The sequence below is a fragment of the Podarcis cretensis genome (assembly GCF_951804945.1).
Source record: "Podarcis cretensis genome assembly, chromosome: 1".
NCBI lineage: Eukaryota > Metazoa > Chordata > Lepidosauria > Squamata > Lacertidae > Podarcis > Podarcis cretensis.
The window spans coordinates 120892027-120905557 of NC_137170.1; the positions used below are offsets into that span (position 1 = coordinate 120892027).

At 41.8% G+C, this 13531-nt stretch overlaps 2 protein-coding genes across 2 annotated transcripts in view; one reads left to right on the forward strand and one right to left on the reverse strand.

Annotated features, from left to right (window-relative positions):
- The window catches only part of METTL8 (methyltransferase 8, tRNA N3-cytidine), a 32746-nt gene extending 30894 nt beyond the window's left edge, over positions 1-1852 (forward strand). Inside the window, 2 exon segments of the mRNA XM_079982948.1 lie at positions 1240-1388; positions 1390-1852. Coding sequence (XP_079839074.1) covers positions 1240-1388; positions 1390-1428 — 188 coding nt within the window. The 3' untranslated portion in view covers positions 1429-1852.
- The window catches only part of CYBRD1 (cytochrome b reductase 1), a 108665-nt gene extending 95771 nt beyond the window's left edge, over positions 1-12894 (reverse strand). The window contains exon 1 of the mRNA XM_079982801.1: positions 12887-12894. Coding sequence (XP_079838927.1) covers positions 12887-12893 — 7 coding nt within the window. The 5' untranslated portion in view covers position 12894. The remainder of the gene's footprint in view (positions 1-12886) is intronic.
- Between the last annotated feature and the right edge of the window lie 637 nt (positions 12895-13531).

Consider the following 13531-nt stretch of genomic DNA (forward strand, 5'->3'; position numbering starts at 1 on the left):
ATGGGTGGGGTATAAGTAATAAATTGTTATTATTATTATTATTATTTTTAATAATAAATTTTTATTAATTTTCCAATTTTTTAACAAACACAACAGAAAAAACATAAAAACAAACACATAAATTCATAATTTCTTAACCTTATTTCCATAAGCCTCTTTTCTCGGACTTCCCCATACCTTCCCCTTTTTTGCATCCTTTTATTTTTAACAATTATTCAACAACCCTTTTAGCCAATTTAAATATAAATTCATTCTCCCTTTCAATTTTACCCTAAATCAAACAAAATTTACCGCTGTAATTCTACGTCTTCCTCTCCCTTAGCATTTTAGCACTCCTCAATTTTGTAGTAGCTCTTAAGATATATTTTAAACTTCTTCCAGTCTTCTTCCACAGTCTCTTTCTCTTGGTCGCGGATTCTGCCGGTCATTTCTGCCAATCCCATAAAGTCGATCACTTTCGCCTGCCATTCCTCCAGCGTGGGTAGCTCTTGAGTCTTCCAATACTTTGCTAGAAGAATCCTTGCTGCCGTTGTAGCGTACAAAAAGAAGTTTTTATCCTTCCTCGGCACCAGCTGGCCGACCATACCCAAGAGAAATGCCTCTGGTTTCTTATGAAACGTGCATTTAAGTACTTTCTTAATCTCATTGTAAATCATTTCCCAGAAGGCCTTAATCTTTGGGCAGGTCCACCAAAGGTGGAAGAAGGTACCTTCAGTCTCATTACATTTCCAACATTTGTTATTGGGCAAATGATAAATCTTCGCTAGCTTGACTGGAGTCATGTACCACCTGTAAATCATTTTCATAATGTTTTCTCGTAAGGCATTACATGCCGTGAATTTAATACCTGTGGTCCATAACTGCTCCCAGTCAGCAAACATAATGTCATGACCTATGTCCTGTGCCCATCTAATCATAGCTGACTTCACTGTCTCATCTATTGTATTCCACTTCAACAGCAAGTTATACATTCTTGATAAATTCTTAGTATTGGGTTCTAACTAAATTGTTATTATTATTAACGAAAAGTTGATCCGCTGCAGCACAAGACATGGAACGTAAGGAAATCCTGCAGTGCCAGGAGATCCTGAGGGTGCAATTTTACTCCTGCTGTAATCCGTGACTTTGTTAGCAGCATCCTACATAGATCTTTTATTATTATTATTATTATTATTATTATTATTATTATTGCACTGTTTTAAATGAGTGTAACTTGGCTATTTATTTTACAAAACACAGATGAAATACATAGCATTTTCTCTTCGGCGGGTTTAACCGAAGTGCAGAACCTGCTCGATCGACGTCTGCAAGTAAACAGGAAGAAGAAGGTGAAGATCCATAGGGTCTGGATTCAAGGCAAGTTCCAAAAGCAAGGGGAGCTGACTCAAGAGTAGGCAAGAAAATGCTGCAGGTAAACACAACTCTTAGCCTCAGAAGACATTTCCCCTCAAACGTCCTGATAAACCAGGAACGCATTTGAGCAGAAACACTTTATTTACCATTTCCGCATATGTTGGTGTGAATTGGACACAACCCAGAAGTGCGTGTGTGTTTGTGACTTGCCTCTTGCACACTCATTGGGAAGGAATTTCTACATTGCAGAGGCTAGTTAAGCCTCGTAGTCCCTTCCAACTCTACAATTCTGTGATTCTATGAATGAAACTGTTTCGGCTACTTTTGTGTTCCGTTCATTGGTGGAAAGCAATTGCTTTTTAATTACTGTCCCGACCAGGAGATTCAAAAGATCGCTGGAGGGCCAAAGGTTTGGGTCAGGATTTTGACAGTGAAGGTGGGGTGGGGAAAGCTGAAGACTAAAAGTGGAGAAAAAGACACCAAAGGGAAAATGAAACTACAGTGGTGCCTCGCAAGACGAAATTAATCCGTTCGGTGAGGCTCTTCGTATAGCGGTTTTTTCGTCTTGCGAAGCAAGCCCATTGACAGCTTAGCAGATTAGCGCTATTAGCGGTTTAGCGGCTTTTAGCGATCAGCTGATAAGCGGCTTAGGAAAAGGGGGGGGAAAGGGGGGGGGGAAACCCTGCAGGCACTCGCAAGACATTTTCGTCTTGCAAAGCAAGCCCATAGGGAAATTCGTTTTGCAAAGCGCCTCCAAAACGGAAAACCCTTTCGTCTAGCGGGTTTTCCGTCTTGCGAGGCGTTCGTCTTGCGGGGCACCACTGTAAAAGAAGGGAAGGAGGAAGTGGAGGAGACCAAAACAATTACGGGAAAGAGAAAGTTGAGCTGAGCTCTCTTGCCCTTTGGATTGGCCAACAGGTTGGTAGGAGGTAAGTAAGAGCATTATTGTGGGAAGAAGAAAGCAAAACCCTAACCCCACCCCTTCCCACAAATACATTTAAACAGATAAAGGAAGCTAATCAGCTGAAGGCCAGGTTGAAGACGAACGTTTTGCCTGGTGCCTTAAAGGTGTATAATGAAGGCATCTGGCAATCCTTCCCAGGGAGAGCATTCGACAAATGGGAAGCCACTGCAGAGAAGGCCCCGTTCTCATGTTGCCACCCTCTGGACATAAAGGCGCACAAAAAAGAGCCTCAGAAGATGAACTCAGGGTCTGGATAGGTTCCTATGGGGAGAGGCAGTCCTTGAGGTATTTCAGTCCTGAGGTGCTTAAGGCATTATAGGACAAAACCAGCCCTTTGAATTGAGCCCAGAAACTAATTGGCAGCCAGTGCAGTTGGACACATGTGGTTAAACATCCTGAAAGAAAGGAGAGGACGTTTGGAGGTTGTTGGGGTTTTTTTTAGCAAACTGGAATTGGTTTGTGAGCTTTTGGAACACCTGTTTTAATCAAAGCTTTTATTTTTTTTACACTTGTTTGGTGAGTTATATGAAGCATAAGGTGAATGGATGAACTGTACATGCATATGGAACAATGTATCTGGTATGCAATCCTTTGGAATTAATAAAAAACAGAAAATGTTGTAGTGTGTTAATTACTGTTTATGCAGCGCCATTCGCATGGTACTTTGACAGTAACAAAAAAATAGGTCTCTGCTCTAAGGGGAGAAGAAAAGGCGGAAGTGGGGATCATTTACTCGATTCCCATACGTGCCCTTGGACAGAGCTATGAGAGATCTCATCTATACCCTCTATCACTGCTTTTAAAAACGCCATGGAAGTGTTACGTGGTTATGTAACTGTGTCTTGGTGAGCTTTCATTATTTGGCTGCACTTGGAAAATTAGTCATCAGCCTGTACTAAGCATTCAGCATTTTATAGCCCTGCAGAAAAGTTGCCGACTGCTGTAGAATGTTGAGCTTTTTACTCGCCCCTAGCCATTCCACAGTGGCGAACGGAGGGTGAAAGATATGAGACCTAGGAAATGTCACACGTCTCAAACTGAAGGGTTCCTTCAGTTCATGGCAGGATCCTGGAGAAGTTCCTCACCAGAGGAAGAGGGGGGATTTTTGCCAGTTCCCCCTCCCTCCAGATCCCAGCACTACCTCTTGTGTTGTCCCAGATGGTTCCCTGGTCCTCCATAACAGCTTTTTTGGGGTGTGTGGAAAGAGCACAATGATCTGCAGGAGGAACTGGCAAAGATCACCTCTCTGCTCCCTCCTCTGAGCGCAAGGTTGGATCCCGTTGAATGAGTCCATGGTTCAGGCTAATTTTTTAACATTAGACACCCATGTTTGAAATCTTGCAGCACTGTCCTCGTCTACTCAGAAGTTAAATGCTGTTGAATTCAGTGGGGTTAACTCTTAGGTAAGTGACGTTAGGTGTGCAGCCTTGGAGTGCTGGATTACACTCATATTCCTTCATATTCAACTGTTTTTATTACTGCTGGGAGTTTTCTGCTCAAGACAATTTCTATAGCTAATAGTAATTGTCTTGAGCGTTTTTGAGGAGTAGACCCAAAATGCTAGTTGTATTATGTAGCTGTCGTCTTAACCGCTGAATCATAAGTCAAGACATACATCCTGTGTGGTTTTCTCGCATTTGATCGGCTATGTATTGTCTCGTTTCAAGGAAACTGACAGCATGAACTGAGGAACACGGCAATGTTGTGTGTTCTATACACATTCAGAGAAAGCAAGTTTACAGTCGTATTAATAGTTTAAAACAGGAATGTGGAACCTGAAGATGCTGTTTGGACTTCCAGCTCCTCACCAGAGGATTGGGTGTGATGGGAATTGTAGACTGTGTACCCAGTAAATATGTGGTTAGTGTAACACACTGAAGCAGGCATTCTTTTTGGAGGAAATGGGGTTTAACTCCAGCCATGATTGAAGGAAACGGCTTCCTTCATAGATCTTGAAGCTAATATCTGGACAAACATGGACTTCCACCAGTTCAGTGTGCTCAGTGAATGCAAAATACTTAAACGTGAGACATCGCTTCTTGACTTTTAGGAGGGACCTACAGATATTTCTTAAAACACCGATTTGTACTCTGCGTATCCACAAAATCTTTCAGTGCTGTCATTCTTGCCAAGAAAGAATGATTGGCATGAACATATGCTTTTAACCCTTGAAACGGAATGTTTTGTATAAAATGTTTCTATTAATATCAATATTAACACTGGAATTTAAAAGATGGGAGGGGATCCTATCTGAACATTGAGTTCCTTGTGTCTTAATGATAAAACTAAGATAACGGAGAATTTTGGATACAGTCAGCACCCCATTTTTTCCAGCTGTATCTTGGGGGAAAATTCAGATGCTCAAATAAAAGGGAGTGTTGTTATTGAGGACTTGGACTATTGAAGATTCTGTTCTGCAATTCTATACAAGTTATTATACAAAACTACCATTGTCTTATGTAATCGTACAGAGGTCTAGTTTGCAGCACTGCAAGATTCCTGGGGTTACAGCCTGGTTTGTTGATGGTCTAAAGTGAAGAACAACTGGAAAAAACAGGTTTCCCTTGTAATTTATTTCCTTTCCTTTCTGTAGCTTAACTTTTAATCAGCAGAGGGACTTTGGGTCAGTCAAAACTGGAGAACTGAAGCCATGGCTGGGTATAATCCAGGCTTGACTTTACATAGAAATAAACCAGTGGTAGTTTTGTATCCCAGATAAACAAGCCATACTTGTTAATAATGTGTGAACACAAATTAGTAGATTGAAAAGGACACCATGCTACCGCTTTCAAAGTGTGAAATTGTGTTTATTTTTAAACTAGAGTGCTCTCTTTCTTTCACACACACATAGAGGAAGGAAAGCAAGTCGCACAAGCAACATTGAATTTATAAGAGTTTGACAGAAATCAATAGGTGTTTTTGGCAGGAGCCCCTTCTTAAAACTTTGGTTTTTATTCTACCTCTGCTAGCTTTAAGGGGAAATAGGAGCAGTTCCAAAACAAAAAAGGCAGCCATGATGAACAGCATTGCAGCATGTTTTAAAGACTAAAAAAGAAACAGCTAGTTGACTTACCTAGAGAAAGACTATTAGATGCTGTGAATATTTGTTTTGCTTTGAAACAATGAAATGTAAGGCAGCCTCTTGTGAAAAGGAATTGGTCCAAAGGCTTTAGAACAGATTCTGATCTAATTTGGGCCATTTGAAACCTACAGTGCAGTAAAAGCAGGGGCAAAACACTAGTATTCCTTAGATCGAAATGGCAAGCACTGTGTCTTTTATTTTAAAACACCCCTCTATCTTAATATGTTGCTAAAGGAGGAAAGTGGAGTTCTGTCACTGATGGAAAGTTACGTTTTTAAATCAATACCCTTCCTGTGCAAATTTGCCACCTCTTAATCGAGCCTGGGAGAGAGGTGCTGGGGACCTTGTTTATAAATTTGACAGGATGAAGTGAGATGAAAATGTTTTTGTTAACCATTGAGGGAAATAAGGTTTCAGAGGCAGCCCCATGTATGTGTTGCACTAATCTAACCCAGAAGTTACCAGAGCACAGATAACACTTATGTTTTCAGGAAGCATGTAATTAAGATGTGGAGCCATGGACCTAGTTAATGAAGTAATGGACACCAGCCAGTTGGCGCCAGAGACACTTGCACAATCGCTCTCCATGCAGCAAAACCAGGGAAGGAAGCTTGCCAGCAACTTAAGTACTTGTGGGGCATCAAACAAATGTAGGGATTTATAGTGGCTGATCAGTCCAATGTGGACCAGCATGTATATTTGAGGAGGTTCCACACCCTCTGAAGCAGTGGATACGTAGTGTTAAGTTGTGGGTGAACATATCAGACAACACAGCAATTCTTCAAACAGCTCTTGTTTATTCACAGGCCAGAACAGAACTGAACTGAAGGGTTCAGCCAGCCTGCTTATAGAGAGCTCCAGTACAACGTAACTGTAACAACTTTCTGTAACTATCCAATCACTGAACGTCACTTTCGATCCCTTATTTGCATATGTGGGCCTGAATAAAAACTATCTACAGTATCCCCCTGCTGGCCCAGGGTGAGAACTTCAGTACATAAGACGTAGCTTGGGAGTACAGTGGTACCTTGGTTTACAAACTTAATCTATTCCAGAAGTCCGTTCTTAAACCAAAACCATTCTTAAACCAAGGCGTGCTTTCCCTAATGAGGCGGTGCCCTTCCACCGTTCGGATTCCGTTCTTGCAGAGTTTGTAAACCAAACCATTCTTAAACTGGACTGTTCTTAAACCGAGTACCACAGTGCTTCTAAATCCACTTTTGTCACTTGAGGCCTTCCATCAGCCTTGGCTGGTGGCCCATCTGCTGCACCCCTATCTGGACAGGGATAGCCTAATTTCTGTTATCTGTAACTTCTGGGTTAGATTAGTGCAGCAACACATACATGGAGCTGCCCCTGAAACTTCAGCTAGTGTGGAATTGGGCTGCCCAGTTGCTCACTGGGGCAAGGCGGTTTGAGCATATAACACCAATCCTGGCTCCAATTTGTGAATCTCATCTGGCCTATAAAAACTGAGGTTGCCTAACAGACTCTTGGGCCAGAGTGCTGTTGGCAGGGACGTTGTTGCTGTTGGTTTTCCGTATCTTTAGTTTAGATCTTCTTGTGGTTTTTGTGGAGATTGTCCAACTTGGTTGTGTAATTTTTAATGTTTATGACTTACTGTTTATGACAACTTTTGTTATGTTGTAGTTAATGTGTTTTTTCATGTTGCAAGCTGCCTTGAGCATGCTTTGAACTATGGAAAGGTGGCACACAAATAAAATTATGTATGCATGTAACAACAACAACAACAACAACGTAGATCCCACAAGCCTGAAGTATGTCTGTTGCTGCTTTTTGTGTGTGCATTGGGTGGGTGATATCTAAAGGGAAGAAGCTATTCACAAAGTCTTTCTATTTCCTTTTTTTTCAACGTTGCAATAGTGCGAACCATACTGCATCAAGATTGACAGATTCCTGGAAAGAGAATAGATTTTTTTTTTTCAAATGGGGAGTTACATACTTCCTTCCTGCCTTTATTTATTTATATTTACTGCCTTTCCTATCACATGAACCCAGGGCCTGGGGTGGACAGCTATTTGCTTCTTGTTTCCTAACATTACGTGTCATTGCAGAGACTAAGTTGCTAGAGTAATGATGGCAAATGTTTAACTACAGTGGTACCTCAGGTTTAGAACTTAATTTGTTCTGAGGGTCCGTTCTTAACCTGAAACTGTTCTTAACCTGAGGTACCACTTTAGCTAATGGGGCCTCCCACTGCCGCCACACGATTCCTGTTCTCATCCTGAAGCAAAGTTCTTAACCTGAGGTACTATTTCTGGGTTAGCGGAGTTTGTAACCTGAAGTGTCTGTAACCTGAAGCATCTGTAACCCAAGGTACCACTGTATATAAATTCTTTATACATCATATAAACACAACTCTTTTCACATTATCTAATTGAGTAGAAGCAATTAAGGACCAACCTTTAGAACAGGAAATACAAATATACCGTATTTTTTGCTCTATAAGACTCACATTTTCCCTACTAAAAAGTAAGGGGAAATGTGTGTGCGTCTTATGGAGCGAATGCAGGCTGCACAGCTATCCCAGAAGCCAGAACAGCAAGAGGGATTGCTGCTTTCACTGCGCAGCGATCCCTCTTGCTGTTCTGGCTTCTGAGATTCAGAATATTTTTTTTCTTGTTTTCCTCCTCCAAAAACTAGGTGCGTCTTATGGTCTGGTGCGTCTTATAGAGCGAAAAATACGGCACTTAATGTCGAAATAGAAGCTTTTGTGTTCCACGTATGTCTTAGCGAATACAAGTGTCAAATGTAACAACTTTAAGGAGCAGTACTTGCAAAAGATGAACTTTTCTTTGTAATGTTCCACATCTGCCTTTGCAAAGTATGGTTGTTGTATACAGCTGCTGTATGCAGGTATCAGACGAAGGATACGAAAGATCTTAACATGTGCCTTTGCGAAATATAGTTGTTGTATGCCTACAACATCTCTGTTCCTATAGGCAGTCAGGGGACCAATCCTGTGCATGCCTACTCAGAAGTAAGTCCCCTTGAGTTCAATGAGCCTTACTCCCATGGAAGCAGGTACAGGATTGCAGCCACAGTCGCACACTCGCCCCCCCCCCCGCCCCCGGTTGCTGTACAGTGCTTCACAAAAGAATCTGGCATGGAGATCCCTGTATGTTAAAAATCACTGGGTAAAAATGTGCCCCCATATAAAATGCATCAAAGAACAGGATGGATTAAGGAATGGCATGGATCGTGGCCAAGTTGTGTGTATGTACGCTGCTTCACAAACCAGCAGTGGGTTGCAGAGTAAACAGAAGTGTGTAAACAGCCTACAAAGTGGGCAATAAATTCATATTTTCCGTCTTCCTTGGCGATAAATCACAAATTACTCTTCTTTGATGATGCACTTCATCAGCCAGTTAAGCAGTGCAGTTAATGAATGGTGGTTATATAAGAATGAGGCAGTTTATTCAGTTAGGACCGACGCTCCCAGAGGGAAATTCTCTGTCCTGCTTGCTTCAAAACAAAAACACAGCATTTTCTTACTACGGTGGTAAAATTAAATCGGCAGTAGCAACTCGGTTACAATCTATGTCGTAATCTTCCCTGCTTATAGTTGCATGGAATACCCCTGGGTGCGTGGTGTAGCTTGAATTCATATTTTCTGCTTAGAAGCTGATCTGCATTCATTGTGCACAGCTGAATTGTCATTAATGAACTGTGTGGGGACAAGTGGAGTTATGTAATATGATAACTTTCGTCTTTAGCTGCATGCATGAATGTTTAGCTGCTCATCGTGTAGGACAAAGAAGCGGTCATTGGTGGTATCAGTGCACACGACACATTAGAAAGGGCAAGAGGTCTGCATTCCTGATGAGTCTACAGTCTAAAATCACATCATTATAGCAACTGGGACATAGCAAATGAAGCTGCTTTGATGGTGAGCTTTATAACTCCCAAAACATAAAAAATAGCACTATTTCCAAACATCTTTGTCTTCCATTATGCATGTATACATAATTGCTTGATTTGACCACTGAGGTAATGTTCAATATTTTGAATAAACATCCGTATTTTGTACTTGAGTGTAAATAATTCTGGCTATATTAAAAGGGGAGTTAATTATTTCGGTATCTTCTGGTAGTTCATGCAGGTATCCAAACATGACATTCTCCTGGTAAACCTATAAAATCTTCAAGATGTTTCAAAATTGAAAGGCAAGTACTACAAGTTTATAATATCTGAACAATTCCAAAACATGCCAACTATATCTGGCTGCATACATGTTTAATATATATTATATTGTATATTTTTCAGTACCCCAAATGTAGATGGCTTAATGTATTAGGTATGCAACAGTGAATGAATTAGGGAAATTGTAAAACATGTGGTATTATAGTATAACATACACTAAAACATATATGCAAATAGATAAGAGTTCATATATTTTGGAGTTGTCCAAACATTCAGATCAGTGAGATTTACTCCCATGTAAGTGTGTAAGCATGCCAGATACACTATATGGAAGCTTGATTTTACCGTTAATTAAAAACGGTCTCTCATATCATATTCCATGTGCAGCAGGATTCTTTAGAGATTTCATTTAAGAGGGAACAACTGGTTAATGTGCACACTATAATATTATTCATTTCCTTCTAAACCCTCTGCAAAACCCAACTTTTTTGTGATACCTCTGACACCACTTCCAAATCTCCATAACTAGTGCTGGCCCAAGACAACATCCTACTTGAAGAAAAGCCCTAATGCCACCCCCACCGACTCCCAGTGCCAGGGTTAATATTTACAAATTATTTTCACTCCAGTTACTGCCTCCATCTTTGCTCTCGTCATGGTGCTGCTGGAAGCATCTCTCTGCTTTCCTTAACTGAGGCTGCGTATGCACCATTTGTTTAAAGCACTTCCTTCACAAAAGACCATATAACACCGGTTCTAAAGGATCTTCACTGGCTCCCAGTACGTCTCCAAGCACAATTCAAAAAGTGTTGGTGCTGAGCTTTAAAGCCTTAAACTTGAAGGAGTGTCTTCACCCCCATTGTTCAGCCTGAGGTCCAGCTCCGAGGGTCTTCTGGCGGTTCCCTCCCTGCGAGAAGTGAGGTTACAGGGAACCAGGCAGAGGGCCTTCTCGGTGGTGGCGCCTTCCCTGTAGAACACCCATCAGATGTCAAGGAGATAAACAACTGACTGTTAGAAGACATCTGAAGGCAGCCCTGTTTAGGGAATTTTTAATGTTTGGTATTTTACTATGTTTTATATATGCTGTAAGTCGCCGAGAGTGGCTGGGGAAACCTAGCCAGATGGGTGGGAGATAAATAATAAAATTATTATTAATAATCCTGGGAACTGTAGTTTGTTAAGGGTGCTGGGGATTATAGCTGCGTGAATGGGAAATTATAGCTCCCAGAATTCTTTTTATGTATCCTCTAACTGAACATGTAACTAAGATATTTATATGATCTTCCCCCATCTACCCCTTTCCTGCCTCTGATGTGTCCCCTTCTCTTTCTATTTCTTGTAATGTCTAGGAGGCAAGGATCCATCCTCTCATTTATTTATTTTTATGAAGCACCGTGTACATGGCTTTATGGATTTATATAAATTGCCTGTAACAAACATGGCATTTTATAGCAACCTCTAGAGATAAGCAAAAACTGCCAGTTTTGATCTGTAATTAATTTTAATTTAAGATTCATTTTCCAGATGACACCAGTCGCCTAAAAAAGCAAAAGAAAAGGGAAAAAAACCCGGAGTTTGACTTAATTGCAGCTTTGGGTTGTTAAGTCCACACGGATCATGTCATCAGTGCAGATCAGGCGCTCGGTGCCTTATAAGCAGGTGGGGGCCTGTAAAATCTGACTCAAGCTCTGTAGTGGCAGACAGAGTGAAGCTCTTATGTGCTCCAAGAACCCCAGAAAGTAAAATAAATAAATAGTAATTGGTGATGTACAGTGGTACCTCGGGTTACATACACTTCAGGTTACAGTCGCTTCAGGTTACAGACTCTGCTAACCCAGAAATAGTACCTCGGGTTAAGAACTTTGCTTCAGGATGAGAACAGAAATCGTGCTCCGCTGGCGCGGCAGCAGCAGGAGGCCCCATTAGCTAACGTGGTGCTTCAGGTTAAGAACAGTTTCAGGTTAAGAACGGACCTCCAGAATGAATTTAGTACTTAACCCGAGGTACCACTGTACTGGCCTTTCATTTCAGACTGCCTTTTCTCTCTCTCTCTCTCTCTCTCTCTCTCTCTCTCTCTCTCTCTCCCTCCCTCCCTCCCTCCCTCCCTCCCCCTCCCCCCCCCCAAATCCTTTCTCTGATTATGAGACATCCCTGAAGAAAAGCACTTCACCGCTTGCAAAACTGCAGCTAATAAATGTCAGGAATAATATAGCAACAGCAGAACGGTATAAAAGTAGTCCCCCAAAACGGTACTCTTTCTATAGTCCCATTGATTAGAGCGCAAAAAGAAAAAAGAGAGAGAGCCTAAAAACTAATTTGATAGGAACTCAAACGGTGCCTGAATAATTAGCATTTAGAGAGACTGGTCCTTTCTGTTTAATTGGGTTTGCTGAATCCATTTTAGATGCTTGTGACTGCTGCATGGATTGAGCATCCGCAGTACTCCCCCCCCCCCAATGAAAGAGTAACCCTTGGAAACTAGTTGGCATGTAATACATTTCTGTTTCGTATAATAGGATAGTCGTGGAGGACTCTGAACTGAATGCTACACATTTTCTTAGTCATTCACTAGCGGCTGAAACGACTGCCTAGCCTGCCTGGGATATACCAGGCAGCTTTCGAAATTCTGTTGAGATATTAATATATTTCCAGTCACGACAAGAGAAGGAGGTCTGGCTTTGTTTGTTTGGCATTTAAAATACAAGAGCCGTTACAAATTCCGCAGTGAAATGAAGTGGTAGAAGTGAGGGGAAGCATCATTCATCTTGTGTTCATAAAGTAATTAAGGCACTTGCTCAGCAATTAATTTTTAACTGGGACCATCTTTAGAATCGAGGACTGAGTAAAGGGCCAGCAATATTGGCCTCACCCTCTGACCCACTCGGATGCAAATTCAGGCTATGGCAAAAAAAGGAGCTCTTTTTTAATTCCTTTCTCCGAAATGTGAAAAGCAATGGAGACTGTCTTCGTCTTGGTGCAGTCCAGAGTTGTAACTACACATTTCTTTAAAACCTGCTACTGTTTTCTCCCCCTCTCAATCTGTGAGGGGAAAATGGTACACACACACACCTAGCCAAGGAGATAAGTAACCATACAACCTTTAGAAGACATCTGAAGGCAGCTTTAAAATGTTTAATGTTGTACTGTTGTTGTTGTTGATGTTTAGTCGTTTAGTCATGTCCGACTCTTCGTGACGCCATGGACCAGAGCACGCCAGGCACTCCTGTCTTCCACTGCCTCCCGCAGTTTGGTCAAACTCATGCTGGCGGCTTCGAGAACACTGTCCAACCATCTCGTCCTCTGTCGTCCCCTTCTCCTTGTGCCCTCCATCTTCCCCAACATCAGGGTCTTTTCCAGGGAGTCTTCTCTTCTCATGAGGTGGCCAAAGTATTGGAGCCTCAGCTTCAGGATCTGTCCTTCCATTGAGCACTCAGGGCTGATTTCCTTAAGAATGGAGAGGTTTGAATGGAGAAGAATGGAGATCTTCTTGCAGTCCATGGGACTCTCAAGAGTTTCCTCTAGCACCATAATTCGAAAGCATCAGTTCTTCGGCGATCAGCCTTCTTTATGGTCCAGCTCTTATATATGTTGGAAGCCACCCACCCAAAGTGGATGGGACAACCCAGTCAGATGGGTGGGGTTGATGATGATGATAGAAAAAGACGTCCCTATTTTCATCAGAGAAATGTTGGAGGGTATGCAAAAGTGTAGACCCTACATGGCTTGAGGCCTTCCAGAAAATCTTCAACCTGTGGCTTCTAGATGCTGTCGGACTACAAGTCTCATAATGCCCGGCCATTGACCACACTGGTTGGAACAATGGGAGTTGTCCAACAACATCTGGAAGGCCAGTTAAGGCTTGTCTGGTGCCTTTGCTAATGCTTTTAGGCATCAGGCCAGATGAAGGTGTGTGGGTTTGTTTGGTTTTTTTGCATTTCCAGACTTTCAACTTCGGCTGCGATTGTTTC